We start from the raw sequence: 19,348 nt of genomic DNA on the forward strand, positions 1-19,348 counted from the left end.
TTTCTGAAGAAGCATTATTCTTCTCAGTGTATGACTCATTTCTCATATTCTGTTATCTCTGTTTACAGCAAACTAAAGGGGAGACAAAAAAATTAGTAACTTCCTCCTCCTTCTTCTGTTTTCCATCCCTGACCAACACAAGAAACACGACACACAGTCAGCCAGCATCGTTCTCTGACCCAGAGCCTAGATTTCAGTAGCATAGTAGAGAGTGAAGAGAATCACATTTTTGCCTTGCGCTCCTCCATTGTCAACAATGAACCTAGGTAAATGAAATGGGGAATACCAAAGGAAAATAAACATCTTAGCTCCATTTATATCAGTGGCAAAATCGCAGACTTTGTCAAATCTTCACAGGGATTATTTTCTCACTTACTTCTCACATACAGAGTGAATTTTTTTGTCACGACTGTATCATCATTTTCGGCATAAAATACATATACTCCAGACCGGTGCTGATGGTTGCAGAACTTTGATGAAATGCTGTGGAGTAAAGAAAAGGAGGGAAATGGACAAGCAATTGACTTGAAAAAGATTCCAGATGTAGTCAAGGCTCATATATATGTTTGAAATAATCCAACATCTTCTAATGAGGAACCCAGATGAAATTATTTTTGCTTAGACAATATAAATCCCAGAATGTAGCAGTCTTGATGAGATGATATTTGCTTCCTGCAGTATTGATTAAATTCTGCAATTTTCTTCATAGTTCCTGGAGTACACGTGAACTGTCAGGATGTGATTTTATTACCAATCCTTTGGAAGACAACATATATAATTCATAGTGTCAGAATGATTTAGAAAAGACCCTAAAGATCATTGAGTCCAACTGTAAACCTAATACTGTCAAAGTCAAGATGATGATTATCAAACCTAAATGGCAGCTATTGTAGTTCATCAACATTAAAAGGCACTTCAGAAAATCTCTCTTAGATGGAGGAGATGAGGGCAGATTTTGGGGGCAGATGTTTTGTCTGGCTGCTTAAAGATACCTGGTTAGGAAGCCCCACCTAAATTTCTGTGGTAAAGGCAAGCAGAATATCAGGTGGTTTGAAGCAGAAATTGAAACCAGACAGCCTATACCAGCAATTTGTGAAGTAAGAAATCTACAGAAATAAACCCAGGATATTACTCATTAAGCAAGGTACATACAAAGGAATTAAGTATCACCTTGCAATTCTAAACTGGTTTTGCAATTCTAAACTGGGAAAACTCACATGGAAGCCACTGGCAATTTTGCCTTTTGACTAAGGCAGCAACTCCATACAATTACTGACTTTTGAATGTCTTCATCTGAAATGGCCTTAAAGATGTCCCTGAACTCAAGGATTTTTTTAAATCAGACCCCTTTTAAGCTACCTCAAAGTGGATATTGAAGGCAGAAGAAACCACAAATCATCTGTTGCTTTTGAAATCCTAGGTCTGAAGAATTAAATCTTAATAAAGTAATGAGAAAATAATTTAAAGCATGTCTTTGATAACTGAAAACAGAAAGGGATGTGAGACAACTATTATAAATTTAACAGAGGTCGCTCTGTGTATGATTTGCTCTTAGGAGGGAAGTGAAAATCAAAGTGTGCTAAAGCAGAGAGTCAACAAAAGCAAACAGAAAATGGAAATTCCAAAGGAATGTCTGGAGACATGTAGGGCAGTGACAAAAGAGATGAATCCTTGGGACTTGAAATTAGAATCTAAAGAAGGGGACAGATTTAATTAATAAATTTAATATGATCTATAATCAAGAGGAACAATTTGATAAGGAAATGGCAGAAATCAAAAATGCAGAAAAACAGGAAATGAAGAAGGATATGAAAGGAGTAAAGTAGAAGTGTTGGGACACATGGTTACACAGAAGTTAACTAAAATGTGCAAAGTTAGATTCACAATACATGAAGATATATAATGACCTTTACTTGTTTTGTTTCAAGAGACGTTCTGCTTTAAAATCACAATGAAATCTGCAGTGCTACAGCCTCAGGCACTGTTTCCTGAACTCCCTACCCCTTGCTGCTTCAAACTGAATGAAATATATACCTCTACTTCTTTTCCTCAGAGGAGACATGTCTATCCAATGCTAGTATTCAACCAAAACTGAATAGCTGTGGGGAATGTTTGTATAGAAGAATGTACTTGTCAGATGAAATAATCACCAAATTAATGGATTTTTCCCTCAATTATATTTTTCCATAAGATAAATTGGATGACAAAGGAACAAACACAGAGTATAATTACCTAAAATGAACCTAAAAAAAGTATTTAATTGACAGCACAGTCAGATGGATGGCTAAGTTGTCTGTTTGAAGCAATTTCCAGGTCAAGCTCCAGTGACACTTGGGGCAGTGAGCTGCCTATGGCCATGATCGTGGCCATGGATGATGCAGGGCTGCCCTGCCCCATGCACTTCTCCAGGACATGGGCTGAATTTTCTCAGGCAGCAGGTGGTGATCAGCTCTCAACAACTGTTGGTGCTGTGCTGCAAAGGCTATCTGATATGACTCATAGATCCCAAGCCACAACCAGCTGCACCCGACCCATTAATGAGAGCTACCTAAGCTATTTCTGGAGTTCTCAAAATTGTTATTGTTGGCCCAATCTGTAGCACCTTCTTATCTGGATTTAATTTACACCAGCTGTCAATCATCCAAGCAAAACTGACCCCTGTTCTTATGAGTGGTGAGAAGAGATCAATACCAGCTGCAAAGCAAATGGACTAGGTATTTTCAGCTGGAGGGAGGTACCTACTGGACAAGGATGAGCAAATGCTCATGGCTGTCCCCTGAGACCTCATTTCCAAAATCAGTAGTGATCATAAAGAACAGATCTGCCTAGCCCATGTCAGGCACTGCAGGTTAGTCACCAACACACACCCAGAGCTTCAGAGTTTGTTGACAGCCCTCGCTTTATCAGCAGAGACAGAGTTCCTGTGGCTATTGCCAGGAGATGACAGTTTACTAATCTGAACTGAGCTGTCTCAGAACCTCATGGAGATCTGATTCCAATGCACCTTCTAGTGCAGATGGGAGGGCCAGTCTGTGGCAAAGACTACTTGAGAAGCTAGTGGATAAAATCGAGCGCACCACAATACTAAGGAAAGAAATGATAAAAATAATAATCATGGCTGTAGCACAGTTTCATGCAGATGTTAAGAGAGGTTTTAAGAATATAAGAAAAAAATCTATGCAGCCACATTAATTCCTGCCTAGGCCCTACATGGCTTTAAATTGAAAACTTTAAAAGAGCAGCTTAGCTTTATTTTCGTTGAGGTGAGTAAGAGTTGTTACCTTGAAAGCCATGAGACTACTTTGAAAGAGTCTCTGAAGGAAATTAGATAATGTTATCAAGAAATTAGAAAGCCTAAGGAATGGAGAAAACATTAGCCTTAAGCAGGATTCATGCCAGAACTTCATTGTAGGAAATAACAGAAAAGGTAGATAACTAACAGGTTTATTCAAAACATGTTTTGCAGCAGTGGAAGAATACATGACCTAGGTAACGAGCAGAACGGTATGTTTCTGTGGCATAGTCAAACAGATCTAACGGTGGCCTGGGAAACTACGTGGACTTAGACTTTAATTTAAGCAGTCTGAAAGACACTGGGAACATCATCAAGAACACGATGACAAAAGGGTAACATGTAGAAATTGTGATCCTGTATGAAAACTGAAACAGATGTGTAACTGAGAAACTGTGTTAGAGAGAAAGGGAATAGCAAAATGCAGATAAACAAAAGGCTACATGCTTAATTTACCAAAGGGTGTATTATAACATGGAGAATAACTTGATTCTAGAAGTTATTTACATGAACTGGTGTTGAAAATCAAAATCATGCTTGAGGCCTTTTGTTAACACAGCTTCACCGCCACATTTTAAAAACAGAAAAAGAGTACAAAACATGGACAGTAAGCAGTCCAAATGAGATATAAATACAAGACATTATTATATCAAACTACCAAAATATTCAAGTACCTGCGTCCATCCACGCTGTAACTTTGTTTACACGGAAATGTTTTTTGGGGAGATAGCCACATGCATCTAACTGACGGATATGCTGTAAAGTTAACTTCAAGGCAAAATGCTTCCTCACCAATTTCAAATTCTTCTTTAGAGTCGGTTATATTTATAAATCCCTTTTCTGGAAAAAATTTAAGTAATATATATATTATAAAGGCTGAACTGCTTAATGAAGGAATTTTGCCATCTGTATGTTTTTCACTTTAGCAATCACAAGCAAAAAAAGCACCATGCTACGTCACAAAAGGCATCCTGCTAATCAAAATAAGATAATACTTCAAAATAGTACTGAAATGATGTCATTGTGCTCAGCTGCAGACAGATGATCTCAAACTGCTGAAGTTGCATATTTGGTCAAACCAGAGTCCTTCCAAAGTGGCCTGATTCCTCCCTGGTCCACCTTACAGAGCCACAGGGCCACCACCAGCATTATGTATTTGGTTTGTTTAGGTGTGTTCCAGGTGCTAACGGCTGCATCTTCTGGCTTTCCTCTATCAGGGAACAAAACCAGGTGGCACTATTAGAATAATCAGATGTTGATAGCAGTTGTTTCTCCTTCCCTGAAATGAGCTGAAGATTTTGGTAATGAGTCTTGCAGCTGCTCCTTTATTTCCCCATCTCAATTCGACATATTTGATGCAAGACAACAGCGATACGAAAATGAGTTTTGAAGGTGTGTGTGAGCTGTAAGCTGCTGGCACTTGCCCTGCTAGGGTGGGATTAGTTTCACCTAATGGAGCTGTCTGAAGTTTGGTAACCCACCTAAGCTACTTGTTTTGACCTCTGATAAACTCAGTGGAATGAGAGAGGCATGTCCAGATGTATCCCATCCTAAATGATAAGATGATAAAATATCTGAAACTATCTGTTCCTTGACACGGACTGCTGAAGGAACTGAAGTCATTGCTGGGGTTAGACGTCTCATGAAATGAAATGAATCCCACCCAAACAACAGAAGATACCTGTGGGAGGAGGCTGTCGTAAAGACATCAGTGGGGCTAGGATCAGCTCTGTAAAAATCATGGAATCATATACATTGGAAGAGATCTGTGGAGATGTCTAGTCCAGCCTCGGCTCAGAGCAAGTCCAACTAGGTGAGATTGCTCAGAGCCACATCCAGTTGAGGTTGGTATCTCCAAGGAAGTAGGCTTTACAACCTCTTGGAAACTTGTGCCAGTGTTTAACCAGCCATATGGTGAAAAACTGCACTGTAGAAATATTGCTGGACTGTTTTTTTCATTTTGAGTGTTTTTCTTCTGGTTGAAACCTTATATGCTGCTTGGCATGTTTTATCCCTGTCTATCTTATTGGCTTACAAAATACTATCTGAAAACTCTCAGAAAACCACACACACAAAAAAATGAACAAAATAATCAGTATTTTAAACCAAGAAGCAAATGCTTTCATGACTGTTCTCCTATTTTTTTTTTTGCTTTTTGGTTTTATAAATTGGACCTTCATGTTTTGAATGATGTTTTGGACTTTGTCCTTCTAGGCAGAATGTCATCTCTGTGTGTACTGTCAACAACAAAACCAGCCAAGGCTTTCTCCAGAGTGTGTGCAAGGACCTTGGAGCAGGATATGCCCTTTCTCTGGGAAACAACTTAAGAAAAAGTAGTTTCTTTCTTGAAAGGGAAAGAAAATAGCATGTTGTTGCTTGGCTGACTATTTTTTGGCAGATTCAAGTGTCTTTCTGCCAGAGAACCAGTGAACATGATTATTGAGTAATGACAGAGAGGTGAGATGAAATTCTTGAGACTGGAAACAAAGCTTTCTAGCCTCTGTATTTATTGTATTTGTTTATTTGTGGCTTTAAGCCTAATGTGTTGTGAAATAGCTTGCATATCCCTAAAAATTCTTTATTCAACACTGGTGTAAATAGAGCATAAAAACTGCAGAAACAAAGAGCCTTGCAGCTGCAGTTGGTTGACCTCTGTTGTGCTTTAAAGTGGCTTAACCACCCTGCCTGACCTGACCAGCTACACAAGGCAGGATAACTTGGTTAAGTATCAGCAAAAAGCAAAACCAGAACTGTGTGGATGCAAGGCATTACTAGAGATTAGAAGACCACTCACCAATGGTTAATGTTAGCCAAACCCCCCAGGCCATGCAGTGTGTGTCAACCAAATCAGTTTTCTTGTGGTTAAGTTACATCACGACCATTCCCAGTGTAACTGTAGGTGCTGACTCATGCACTGTGATGATTAAAGGTAGGATCATTTCAGAAACTGTCAACCTGTGCCATGGACAACTGAGTAAAATCTGTACCAATACCACTGACAAAATTGAAGCTGGGATGATAGCATAAATTCACACCAACAATGGTTGACATTAGTACATTAGGCTAAAGGTTGGGGTGGATCAGAAGCACATGATGTACCTTCATAACCTTGGAGAGAGAAGCACGCCTCTTAGCCAGGTGACAACATCCCCCCACTTTAATCCACCATGTAAGTAAATAAATAGATTTTCTCATCAGCAAAGCCAATAAGCCCTCAGTTTTGTTGGCATAAAGGATCTTAAGGAGGGTACAGACAATCACTGCAGCTTGGCATATTCCAGTTAAAAAATACCCTACTAGGAAATACTTCCATAGACAGTGATCAAAATATCTTCTATTACTATGACACATACTCAGACCTAATAGCTCATGGATACAAGATGCCACTATTTCTGAACTGGACATCAGTACTGAGAAAACAGAGGATCTTGCTCTAGCTCTACACTACCCTCTCAATCCTAGGAAGATGTGTGTAGGAAAATTGCCTAGGTGTTGTACTCAGTTATTGTAAATGATGAGTGAACTTCCTGCTCATTGGGAGGCAGAAACTGAAAAGAGGGTATTGCACTGGGAAAGTAATTTCTGAAGAGACTGGGGCAAGTATTCTCACTTTCTATCATTCTTAGCCTACGTGTTAGAAACTCTGAGAGCTACTACATCTAAGGTGAAACACATGGTGAATGCTTCAGAGAGCCTTGTTCTCAGAGGTACAGACTCCATCTCCAGGCACAACAGTCAGAAATCTACTTCCAGTGTCTATTCCTAACTACAGCTTTCCTTTCCATACCTTGTTTCCAGACTTATGACTCTTTGTACGTTATTTCCATCTGAATAACAAAGTTTGCAGTTGAGGCTATTTTGGACTAACTTCAATTCCCCTGGCTTTTAAATCAACATATTGCTTAAGTAGAATGATGTTTCCTTTGGTATGCTTTTGATTTTTTAAATTTTCAGGCCTTGCATAGCTTGGTCTTAAGAGGATGGTTTGCTTCAGTACCTGGAAAGCAGGAGACATGCAGAACAAGCAATAACATTGGAGTAGTCTCTCAAGTTTCAGGTTTTCTTTCAGATCTATCAGTGCTTGTTCTGGGTTTTGAGTGAGACAGCCCACCATCAAGAATCTTATATCTGTTTGATTCCTTCCTCTCAGACCTGTGTCAGGCCTGGTACATCTTTCGTATTTAACTTCCAAAAGGACTGTCTTTTAACGGGAATTATTTGAAAAGCAATATAATGCAAAGGTTGATTATCTTCATGTACCAGAATGACTCAGTTCAGGTTAATGTCTTGGCTCCCCTAGACTGTCAGTAAGTCAGACTTTTTTCTTAGAAAAGGAAATATAAACATATGCTGCCTACCTGCAAGCAAACAATTGCCACATGGAAAACAAAGAAAAATAACCAACTGAGGGACAAAATTAACACCGGGGGTTGGAATTACCTAAAACTGTAACCAAGGCAGTTTTGTTCGGATGAGCAGTAGAAGAACAGGTATAATGTCCGCTATCACTTCTTCCTGCTGATGAAGCAAACACATACTGGATCCGAATTGCTGAGTAATCGGTTTGATAGTCTAATCCTTCAAACTGGCGATCCTAGTTTTCAACAGAGATTTCCATTTAATCAGTTGATAGTGCCCAATATTACCTCTCCTGAAATGTGCCCTGTCTTCTTACCTGCTCAACTTCTTTGTTTTCTAAAGATAATTTTATTCTGAATTTGTAATTATGGTGAACAGCTCTGCACCTGATCAGCAACGGTTCTCCGACTTTAAGAAGTAATTCAGGTAAAGGTGCTGCTTGTCGTTCATTTAAATCTACAAAATCAAAACATAGTCACTGAAAGAACCATCACTTTGCCTGGAAAAATGCTCTGTTAATTCAACAGTTTTGATGTAATTTACAAGATAGCTATAGGGCATGGCTCAGCACAGAGCTTAGCTCAGGTCAGGTTTACTCAAAAGAACCAGACTAATAAACCTGAATTTATAGATCAGTTTATAAATATTTATAAATGTATATATTTGAGAACACTTTGAAGAGTGTTTTCATGCCCCGTAGTCCTAAAAACATGAAGAAAAAGTTAATAGATATTTAGCAAATGTAGGGCAAGACATTTTTTACAGAGACTACAAATAGCTATTAGAATTAGGTTTTAAACATGTAACAGAGCAATGATATTGATTGTTAGATTTGTTCCAGTGATTACACAAACATATAACATACAAACAAGTAGTTCAGCAAAGAAATTACACCCAGGTGAGTAGTGCAACTAACTTCAGCAGCAGGATCCAGCTTGCATGTAAGTAAAGTTAGAGGGAAGTTACCTATTGTAAAGAGGCCAGTGCATTCTCTGCCCAGGTCATTAGCTGCACAGCACCATATATAAGTTTGAAATAATTCATATTGTATCTTCTGTATGCCATCTATTTCCCCAGTTTCTTCATGCACTTTATCAGGGCAACTGCAATTACAAGCACAATTATTCATTGACTCATTTGGTTAACTTCAAGCAAATAAATCTGATAAATTTCCAAGCCATGAAACTATGCAAACAATAGTGGGAAAACTGGATCTTACATATCTGAATAAAAAAGGAACTAGGAAAGGTGAAGATAAGAAAAGAAAATGTCACAGCCTAGGCAGAAATATGAGCTGAAATAACCTGAATATGCTCAAACTGGCTCTTAAGACAGGTAATGCTGTGACAAGAGCAAGATTTCACAAGAGTGAAATCATAGAGGCTGACCTTTCACACCGCATCTCTAAATTCCTGTGGTGGGAGCTGCTGCAAATCCAGCAGCCCTTATGAGACCCAGATCCCAAAGAAATCCCAAAGACCTCAACAGTCTGCAAAGAAAGGCATTATTCCTGCTATTAATAGACTCAACTTTATATATTAATAGGACGGGGAAAAATAATTTAGCTCAGAAAACTTCCCTTCTAACATTCCTTCCCTTCTAACATATTCCCAGCTCTAAAACTTCATGTGATGTCCCCATGACTGGAAAAAGGCAAACATTGCACGTATTTTGGAAAAAGGGAAACATTGCACATATTTTTAAGAAGGGTAGACAGAAGGACCCTGTGAGCTACTGACCTATTAGCTTCACTTCTGTATCTGGGAATATCATGGATCAGATCCTCCTAGAAGCTGTGCTAAGGTAGACATGGAGGACAGAGAAGTGATTTGAGACAGCCAGCATGGCTTCATAAAGGACAACTCCTGCCTGACCAACATGGTGATCTTCCATGATGGAGTAACTACATCAGTGGACAAGAGAAGAGCTATGGGTGTCATCTATCTGTACTTCTGTAAGGCCTTTAACACAGACTTCCCCAACATCCTTCTCTCTAAATTGGAGAGACATGAATTTGATGGGTGGACTCTTTGGTGGATGAGGAATTGTTTGGATGGTCACATCCAGAGGGTAGTGGTCAAGGGCTCAATATCTAGATGAAGATATGTGACAAATGGTGTCTCTCAGGGGTCTGTATTGGAACCAGTACTGTTTAATATCTTGATCAGTGACATAGACTGTGCACACCCTCAGCAAGTTTTCAGATGACACCAAGCTGAGTGGTGTGGTTGACACGCCTGAGGGAGGGGATGTGCTTGACATGTCTGGCTCAAGAAGTTGGCCTGTGTGAACTTCTTGAGGTTCAACAAGGCAGAGTGCAAGGTTCTGCACCTGGGTTGGAGCAACCCCCAGTACCAACAACAGGCTGGGGGATGAAGAGACTGAGAGTATCCCTCAGGAGAAGGACTTGGGGGTACTGGTGGATGAAAGATTGGATGTGAGCTGGCTTCAGTGTGTGCTCGCAGCCCAGAAAGCCAATTGTATTTTGGGCTACATCAAAAGCAGCTTGACCAGCAGGCCAAAGAAAGTGATCCTGTCCCTCTACTCTGCCCTTGTAAGACCACACTTGCAGTACTATGCTCAGCTCTGGGGCCCCCAACATAAGAAGGACTTGGGCCTGTAGGAGTGAGTCTAGAGGAGTTGCAGCACTCCGGAGAATGGATCATGCAGGGACAGGTTTTCAACCAAGCTGGCAGAACCTGTCTCCAAAAATACTGTCCCCAGAGCTCTTCTTCAGTTATCTCCCCAGCTCACTATGCACAGTAAGGAGTACAAAGCCTTCCCCTTCTTCAGAAGTTGGTGAACTCAGACTAGAGATTCAACATGCATATAAACATACACCATACCTCTTTTCAGGTGTTTTGCAAAATATCCACTCCACGTAGGGCTGGGGGTAGCTCTCAGATACGCATTCAATTGCATCTGATCCTTCCCTTTTCCTAAAATAGGGTTTGCTTGGTCTCTCTGTTAAGAAATAATGCAAATGCTTAAGAATACTGAAACCATTCTGAAACAGTGTTTTGCTTATTTGGTAGTGCTTGAAGTTACAGAGATGCAATTTGTTTCAGGAGGTTTCGGCACTGAGTGAATAGAAACTGATTTTGCCTTAGGGATATTATGGGCTGGTCTCATGAGATTTTCAGCCTTGATTGCTAAATCACAGCTTCCCCGATATCAAAGCCTGCACCAAAGGATATTCCTGAGACTGAGACTGAAAGGTGTGAATTTGCTGTGGTTGATATTGATTTCACTGGGCAGGAGCACAGATACCTTTTGAATAACATACCAATCCCGTGGCCTTTGGTGGAGTATCTATTGAGACTAGAAAGTCCCTACACAAAATGGGATCCTTGCATACTGTTTGGTCAGATCAGATACACCATGGAAAAACAACGGGTGATAATGACTTCTGATAACCAGCAGATTTCTCTAACCCATACTTGTAACCTGGGGGGAAAAGGTTCCTAGATAACTCCCAGTCCCCTCAATCCATCAGGTGCAGACTTGACCTAAGCATATAAATTTAATGTATTAAGACTGCTAAAGATTTGATTCAGAACACCAACTCTGGCCTTAGGTCATTTTAAAATGAAATTAGAGCTTCCACACTGAAGAGGGACATGTTCTTTAGTCATTCTCCCATTGTCTGCAAAGTGACATGCTAACCTAGTTGGTTCTATGATTCTAAGGTGAAACTAATACTTTTGGATTTTCAAATTCTTTCTCCATTTATGTCTTATAAGCTGGGCCTAAAAGGGTTTTTTTTCTACCTCTAGAGATTCACATCTCAGTTGAAGTATTCCCATCTAGACTGGAGGATTTTGTGAGAGATGAAATTATGATTAGATTCACAGGAGCAAGAAAAATGCAATCCAAGCAATTGATATAGAAAAGATCTTTAACGAGACTGTTTCAAACCGCTATTGGTTGCACATGCAGTATCACTTTTTACCTCTAAAGCCTAATTGGTACAGTAGAGAAGATAATGTTTAATTGAAGATTTAATACTCTGTCCCCTCAATGAAACTGTTAAAATTATGATTGAGACATGCAATAGGCCTTCCAATAAAACAAGGAGAGACTGGAGATGACACTTATGACATCTGAGAGAGAAAAAAGCAGAAGAAATGATTTAAAAACAAATAGAGGGAATAAAACCAACTGATTTATCACAATTTATTACAAACAAGGTAAGTAACGGTACTATTAAACCTTTCTCTAGAAGGCTTTGACAGTCTTTTAGCTGTTTGGATGGGTGTTTTCCTCTCCTTCCTTTGAAATTTCTTTTACTTTCTTAAATATTAAATTTGGCGCTCTCCAGATAAAATTACATAGAATTTATATTCTGTTAAAAAAACCCAAAACATGTCAGTGTGGGTCTTTTTTCTTTTCATCTATGTCCTTGGACACCTCTATGTAGAAACAGAAGCTTGAAGTTTGTTGCAGCAGTTGCCTTTGCATCAGAGATGTCCCTTGTGTTATTCTTGAGAAAATTCAATCAAATCTGCTCCCACTCTGAGCCTTTCAAAAAGTCACACCTCACAGGTGAGCTGTCATGAGCATTTAGCAGCAGCTAAAATCTCAGCTTCTCAGACACCCTTGTGCTGAGCAGCTGCAGTACTGATGGGTTTTACCTGAAGACTCAATAAACAAGTAAAGGCTGGCACTGAGGAGAGGGACCTTGTCTTTCCCCTTCCTTCAGTGGTGACTCTTGCTGCCCATGGAATTGTGAAAGGAGAAGCTTTGAGAGAAGTGCATGGACCCAGAGGCAGGCCCAGGAGGAGAAGTGGCGGTGATTTTGGGGCACCAGAGACCAGAGCATAATAGGGATGCTCTGACCTGGTCCAGGTAATAGCCCAGCTGACAACACCGAGAATAAACAGGATAAGATGCAAGCAAAGAAATCTAGCCCATGAGCTTTGAGACCATGCAAAATACACCCTCAATTTGTCCCTTCTGTCATAGAGGGAATTTCTCGTAGGGGAGAAGAGAGCTGCTATGCATTTCCATCTTTATTTGTTCAGTTGCAAGGTTTATTGATGAGCAAAAGCTGACTCTCCTGCAGTCTGTAGTTTTGATTTCAGCCTCTGAAGACAGCTCCAAGACCTATGGAAGTCTAGGAAGATGCTTGAAATGCAGCATCCGAGAGCTTTGACTGAACTGGAGTCTCTCCCCTTAAACCTATTAATGGGGAAAGTCCTTTCATCTCAGATATACTTACTTCGGATGAGAATAGGCACAACTACTGTGTAATTGCCAGTTTCACTTATGACTGAGAAGGTGTATTTTCCAGCTTGTGCTTCTTTTATTTGGGAAAAAGCCAAAGACATAACATATCTGTAAAACAAAGTAAAGCTGTGTTTGTTATCTAGAAGGTAATATGCAACACACAGAATAAAATGTTAGTTCCTCAGTCTTGCAAAAAGCCTTCAGAAATACTAGTCTTCATTATTTACACAAAATCCTTCAACCTGAAGTGTTTTTATCATGTATCTTCGTACACAAGCAGCACATAGGAATTTAAAACCACAGGTACCACATGTTTAATGCTGAGGTTTGAGAAGGATGGGCTTCCTGAGCTTAGGACAGCTGAGGGGTCCAAATGGAAATGCTTTACCTACAGTCCCATTCCACATGTTTTGCAGGAGGAGGCAATAATCAAGCCTCAGGTTTCAGACCAGGTTTGTCTGTGAGAATTAGAATGTTGTTCCTGTTGTTGTTCTTGATCTGCAGTGTCACCCTACCAAGTCACATAATTCTTCATACCGCAGTTTCTTTGATTATAAAATCACAATTTTGCCTCACATGAGCACTGCAAAACTCAAATGGATCAATGTCAGAAAGTCCCTGGACATCCCTATGCATGATGCTATACAAAATCACAGAACAAGCTTATGTCAAACTATTCATGTATGTATGAGTCTAAACGACAATCAGTAATGTGCTGCCAGCTGACAGCCATGAACAAAGATTAAAAGGTTTAAAAAGATAATGCATAACATGTAATTAAATGCAAGCACAGTCACAGAAAATATTCCATTTGCATCCTAAAAGAAACGATCTCTTAAAGGATCTTTTCATCAGTACATCCTTTGACTCACCGATTCTCTGAGTCCAAAGAAGGTTTACACGCTTTGCTCTCTTTAAAGAACCAGAAGCATGAAATTATATTAGAAATGTTCATTATTACTCTTAATTCAATATCTTCAAAGACATTAACTTCCACATTTTTAGTTGGTTCATAGATGTTCTCTGTTCCTTGAGAATTCAAGTAACACCCAAGATCTTCCAAAATGTTAGAAATCTGTGATGCAGGAGGACAGACTGTTATGTGCTTGTTAGAAATTAAATTTACTTGCTTTTTTGCATTCAAATATTTTTAAAGGATGTTCTTCTAGAAAAGCTTTCATAAACTGCCTCATAATGTTCAAATATGAATAGAAATTCATACTGAAATAACACCATCATACCTTTTTCTTGTTTTGTTTTATCATTTCTGTTGTGAAACTTTTTCATAAATATGTTGCATTCTACTGCACTATGAAACTCTATAGGATTCCAGTTAAATTAGTTAATTCTGTTCTTTCAACAGACATCACAGAACAGTTTTTGCCAGAAACATGATAGTTTCCCTTAGTGACACATGCCATTCTTTACTCTCATTTTTGTTTCCTTTCATGTAAAGCCATAGGAAGACAAAGAACTATAATACAACTTTTCTGTCTGCAACTTCAAAATGCAAAGGCAGGGCCAGAACTTTTGGGTATTTTTTAGCATCCCACTGCTTGTCACTGCAGCACCTTGCTAGACTGCTCCTCAAATCCTCTGGAGCTTTACTAGGTAAGGAACATTTGGCCTGGGCACCTTCACACCTTTCATTTCCTCACCACTGTGTATAGCTAAGGAGAATTGAAAACAGAAGGACCTTATTCCACAGTTGTTCTGAAAACCACCAATGGATTTATGAGTCTCTAAGCTCAGCTGCAGCAAAAGGTGGAAAGTAAATAGCTCCATCTGAACAGTAGTCCTAAATGTCTCCCTCCGTGACTTTGGTGGGTGAAATTTACCTGGTGTAAATGTATGAAAGGACAGAGTTCATTGCATCCTCTGCTCCACACTCTGCTTGGTGTTGGTTCTTCTCATTCATTTCTCCTTCTTTTTCCCTTCACTTGATCTGAGAAGTATTTAGAGATAGCAGCCATATTCTGCCTTGTTAGATACAAGGACATCACAACTTTGGCTGCTGTAGTTTCATTTGTTATCCAAATTTTTTATTTATTAGTCCAGGAATGAAAAAGATTCCATAAGACTACCTTGGAACAATATTCAGTAATATTCAGGCATGCTGACGTCAGACAGCATCAAGAAATTAAAAAATCAGTTTTAGAGAAAAGTGATACCTATCTATTTACACTTTCAAAGTACGAATTGTGACAAGTAATTACCTCTAACCTCCTCTAGTCATATTTGGCATAACCCTGGTTATTTTGACTGTGACATCCCCACAGCCTAAAGGGTTAGGGTGTTGCTAACTTCTGGGAAGCCATTTCTAGAATGGACAGGAGTATTTTATAAGCAACTAGTTCTCTGTTATATTACCTTGGGAGATACCAATGTCTCTGGTGTTCCTGAACCTTCATCCTTCTGGCTGATTAAAACACACATAATCTCAGATGTATTTTGTTTTATTGCAGAAGTGAAAGTAACTGTTGTCATAACAAGAACTGTAAAACAGAAATAGAAAATGTAATCATGTTTAGATCTTTGCTCTGGGATAATAATCTTAGTAAAAATAAAATACAACAAAGCTGTAGAAAGATTACACCTTATAAAAAGAAAAGGCAGGAGGAAAAATGCAGATATATTGTATGCATTTGCAAATACTGCATTTGTGTACTGAAGCTGAGTGGAAGCACTATTTGAGAACATTCCAAAGGCACAGGTACCTCACTCATTAGATGTATGTCCCATAATATTGCAGAAAATGTCTGAAGACAAAAGCCTCTATGTATTCTGGAGGCTCCTTTAGAAACCACATTATAAAACACAGGCTCTCTCTTGCAGATCACTTCTGCACCTGTGTGTTGGAAAGGGCCCTGCAGCACCTACCCCTGCAGCTGAAGGTCAACGTTTGCTTGGTGTGAGCCAGAGGATGATCATGCACCATCAGCACTCAGGAGGTGTTCAAGTAAGAAACACTTTCCAAGCACTCTTGCTTTGACTTGCAATGGCAAAATGATGTCCTCCAACTCGTCTTCAGAGCCCACGCTGAGCTCGCCCAAGGACTCAAGATCATGTCTTCCTTTTCCCTTCCATCCAGGACTGGCTCTATTTGATTTGACATACTGGACACCCTCCTGAGCCTTCCTGGTATGGATTTGTGTACCCCAGCTCACAAGCGAGGTGCAGGTTAGATGCTTCTTCCTTTGAGCTGCCATTCACAACCTTGAGCTCTTTCTCCTCCAGGAAGCAAATAAGGCAGCAATTCACACTATTTTGAGGAAAGCAGATGCAGAAAGTGGAGCACAAGGAAGAGTAAGCCCATGGCTTTCTCATCCTCCATACCTCCCTGGCTTTCTGCTTATAGAGCCAGGGCAGCTCCTAGCCCTAGCAGGAGCAGTAGATGTTGTTTCTCCTTACACATAAGGAGCAGCGTGGGAAAGCTGCTTGTGCCTCAAAGGCATCATGTCTCTGGAACACTACATATGAGCCTTTCTACTGGGACTGCAGCTTGAGAAGTCACCTTTTAATCTTAAAGGAGGTATATAGTAACCATGCTCACATCATTGCACATAAGCAATATAAGATAAACAGAAGTAAGACTGAATAACTGGCAGGGTGAAAAGAGTTTGATTTCCATTAATTCCCTAAAGTCAGCTCTCAACAGCACTGATTATAAAATAACATCTCTCTCCTGGTGACTTGGAAGATTTCTGCCCTCAGGTTTTGTTTTTCTGCTTTTCCTTCCCCCTAAGCTCTCCCAGCTCCTGAGATGGTTGGACATAAAGCAAGCTGCAGAGTTTAAAGAAGGAAAAAAAGTTAAATACATCAGGTACTTGAAGGATGAAAGTAATGAGACTATTTCTGCAGGTGATGGAAGGAGCAAAACTGGTAGAAGGAAGAAATGAGCAAGAGTTGCTGCCATCCCCTCTGTGATGTTTGTATCTTCTGGAGCTGCCTGAGCTCTAATCTGGCAACACTGACAATGTCTTCTGAGCTCTCTTGGCAAATACAGGCTAAGCCTGAGCCCTTCACGTTCAGGCACCTAACATACACTTCATTTTTGGTGCCACCTTTCCACAGCATACACAGGCAGTGGTCTGCTTTCACAGACTTCTGAGGAAGATCCTGTCCATCTGCCTGTCATCCTAAGAAAGGTGAACAGGACTTCTTTGTGACGACATATACCTCCCTCCATTATCTATAAAGACAATGTTGGCGCTTCTTGAGACAGTGAGTGTCAGAGGGTAGCCGAAAGGCAGGTATGCGTTAGGTATCTACACCAAGCATGCTGAATTCCTCCCTGTCAACACAAACCAGGCTTCCAGCCCTCCCACTGGTCTATCACCAAGTCGTTCTCTGCTCAGTTTTCTCCACTTCTGTTTGTTGGCCACTTTACTTTTCACCCTTTCCAAACCTTACTTAGCTGATGGAAACCCACCTATGTCCACTGATTTCTAAGATGCGCCAGCTGAAACCACCTGAAAATAGGACCTCAAAAGTTACAACTCATTTGGCCTGTTGAGCATTCCCTTCAGCTTTCTGATCTGCCAATAGTTTTAGCTTCTGATTGTACAAGCCAAGCCAGTTTATCCCTGGCATTACTCCATCTTGCTCACATTGCCTTGTCAGTTGGATGCCTAATGCCACAGTAGGAAAGGTGTATTTAAACAGGGAAAATATTTGCAGCTAAAAGCTAGGCAGAAGCAGACAGATGTAGCAACCAGACTGTGAGCAGACATGCAAACAAGGTGTCTGATGAACTGGAACTGCACCTGTAAAGGACAGTATGTGGGAGCATATGCTGGAAGAGGGAGTAGTGAGCACTCTGACACCCTCAGGTATAAGAGAAAATGGGACTCCTTGTCCTGTTAACTGCTAAAGCTTGTCACTGCTGTCCTCCACCTTTACTCCTGTGAAATCCAAGAAGGTTTTTTAGGGTAAGGAAGAATACTTTGAACCTGAGAGGATTCTAGCTGCTTTACGGTGAGAAAAAAAAAGTTAATGTGATAGTCAGAAGTGTTTACATGACATGGAGTGCTCTCAACTTGTGTAGGTCTTAGAGAAATCCATCACACTGACAAAACAGAAAACGAGAGCATGAAGGAGCCTTTCAGAAAAAGCAGAATCAAGAAAAATATTGGGAAGTGTTAATGCTCCGATTCTCTGTCTTGATCTTTCAGCTTCTAGCTGGCCTGTTCAGGGACTGCTGTTATAGTCTGCACACTAGTCATCCTCCCAAAAGCCCAAAGTAAGAACTGCAGAGACTAAAAGCAGTGGGCAAGGAGTATCAAATATGTAGCGTACATAATCATATTGTGTATTGCTGAACAGTAGTGAAGTTGGAATGGAAATAAATCACTGCCACTGAACAATGTGTGTTTATGCCTGCTTTCCATCTTCATTATCTTTCCATAGGCTATACAAAAATATATTCACTAGGAGAAATCTTTTTCTCATTGAATTCAGAAAATCCTCTAGTTGCCATAAAAACTGAGCCAGGATTTCATCAAGATGTGGAGGCCCATACATGGGGAAGTGCCTGTGCAAGTCAAAAGGTGGGCTTACATGTTATGGTAGTGGTGAGAAAGGCCTGAATATACTGAAGAGACAGCAAACCAAGAAGCTACTCTGGTTCACCGAATGGAACTGCTTACAGAATTTTATTTTCAGATGGGGGATGACAAAAGCAACCTTTGGAAAACTGGGAAAACCTCTCCAGAATACGCTGAAAGCCTGAGTTTAGCAGAAAGAGAATAGCTGAGGAACTGGAACACTGTGAAGTGTGAAGAGAAAACCTTTCTCTTCATACCGAGGGATGCAATGTTCTGGTTGTCTTCAGCTTGGGATTTTACACAGCAGTCAGGCCCTCCCTAGACATAGAAGATTCTTCCACTCCACTTGACAGCTTCAGGAAGACTTATATAAAGAAAGCTATGTTTAGCTTCTTATTTGGCTTCTGACCATTTTCCTTGGGTGAGACTCTGGATCAACTTTCCAAAATTTTCTTCCTGATCAGGGAAGCTAGAATGACCCCTTTTTCCCAAGGAAGCTATAGTCCTCTCACATTCATACGCTGCCAGAAACAAATCTGTAATAGTGGTAACATGGAGGAGCCCAATACCCATGCATTATCTCTTAAAACCTCCACAACTTTGCATGTGGTTGCCTTTTTCTCAAATCACTCCCAAAGCAATGGATCCTGAAATGAGAATTTTACTCTATATAAATAGGATAAAAATCACAGGGAGGTAGGATAGGTAGAAAAAGCTGATACTAAATGAATTCCTACCTTTTACCCATATCTTATTTCTCTCCCAACAAACTTAACTTTTCTCCTTCCCCATCTTTCAACACACCTTCTTTCCTTGGTGTCTTCACTGTTTCAGCTTAAATACTTCCCCCCAAAATGCAACCTGTGAGTTCATTCTCAAATGATGATGGGGCCAGAGGTGTTGATCTATGTTGGAGAATAAT

At 40.1% G+C, this 19,348-nt stretch overlaps 1 protein-coding gene across 2 annotated transcripts in view; it reads right to left on the reverse strand.

The window, feature by feature from the left end:
- FLT3 (fms related receptor tyrosine kinase 3) overlaps positions 1–19,348 on the reverse strand; it is a 43,169-nt gene that overhangs the window by 13,601 nt on the left and 10,220 nt on the right. For both annotated transcript variants that reach the window (XM_061374384.1, XM_061374383.1), the window contains exons 2-10: positions 15,251–15,375; positions 13,753–13,955; positions 12,873–12,988; positions 10,498–10,615; positions 8,618–8,754; positions 7,968–8,107; positions 7,733–7,886; positions 3,967–4,132; positions 377–483 (exon numbers count right to left, since the gene is read on the reverse strand). In XM_061374384.1, the coding sequence (XP_061230368.1) occupies positions 377–483; positions 3,967–4,132; positions 7,733–7,886; positions 7,968–8,107; positions 8,618–8,754; positions 10,498–10,615; positions 12,873–12,988; positions 13,753–13,955; positions 15,251–15,375 (1,266 nt within the window). The remainder of the gene's footprint in view (positions 1–376; positions 484–3,966; positions 4,133–7,732; positions 7,887–7,967; positions 8,108–8,617; positions 8,755–10,497; positions 10,616–12,872; positions 12,989–13,752; positions 13,956–15,250; positions 15,376–19,348) is intronic.

Source organism: Neopsephotus bourkii, unplaced genomic scaffold (genome assembly GCF_033783945.1).
Source record: "Neopsephotus bourkii isolate Nb327-2 ecotype Australia unplaced genomic scaffold, CSIRO-AGI_Nbou_v1 NB_1638, whole genome shotgun sequence".
NCBI classification, from domain to species: domain Eukaryota; kingdom Metazoa; phylum Chordata; class Aves; order Psittaciformes; family Psittacidae; genus Neopsephotus; species Neopsephotus bourkii.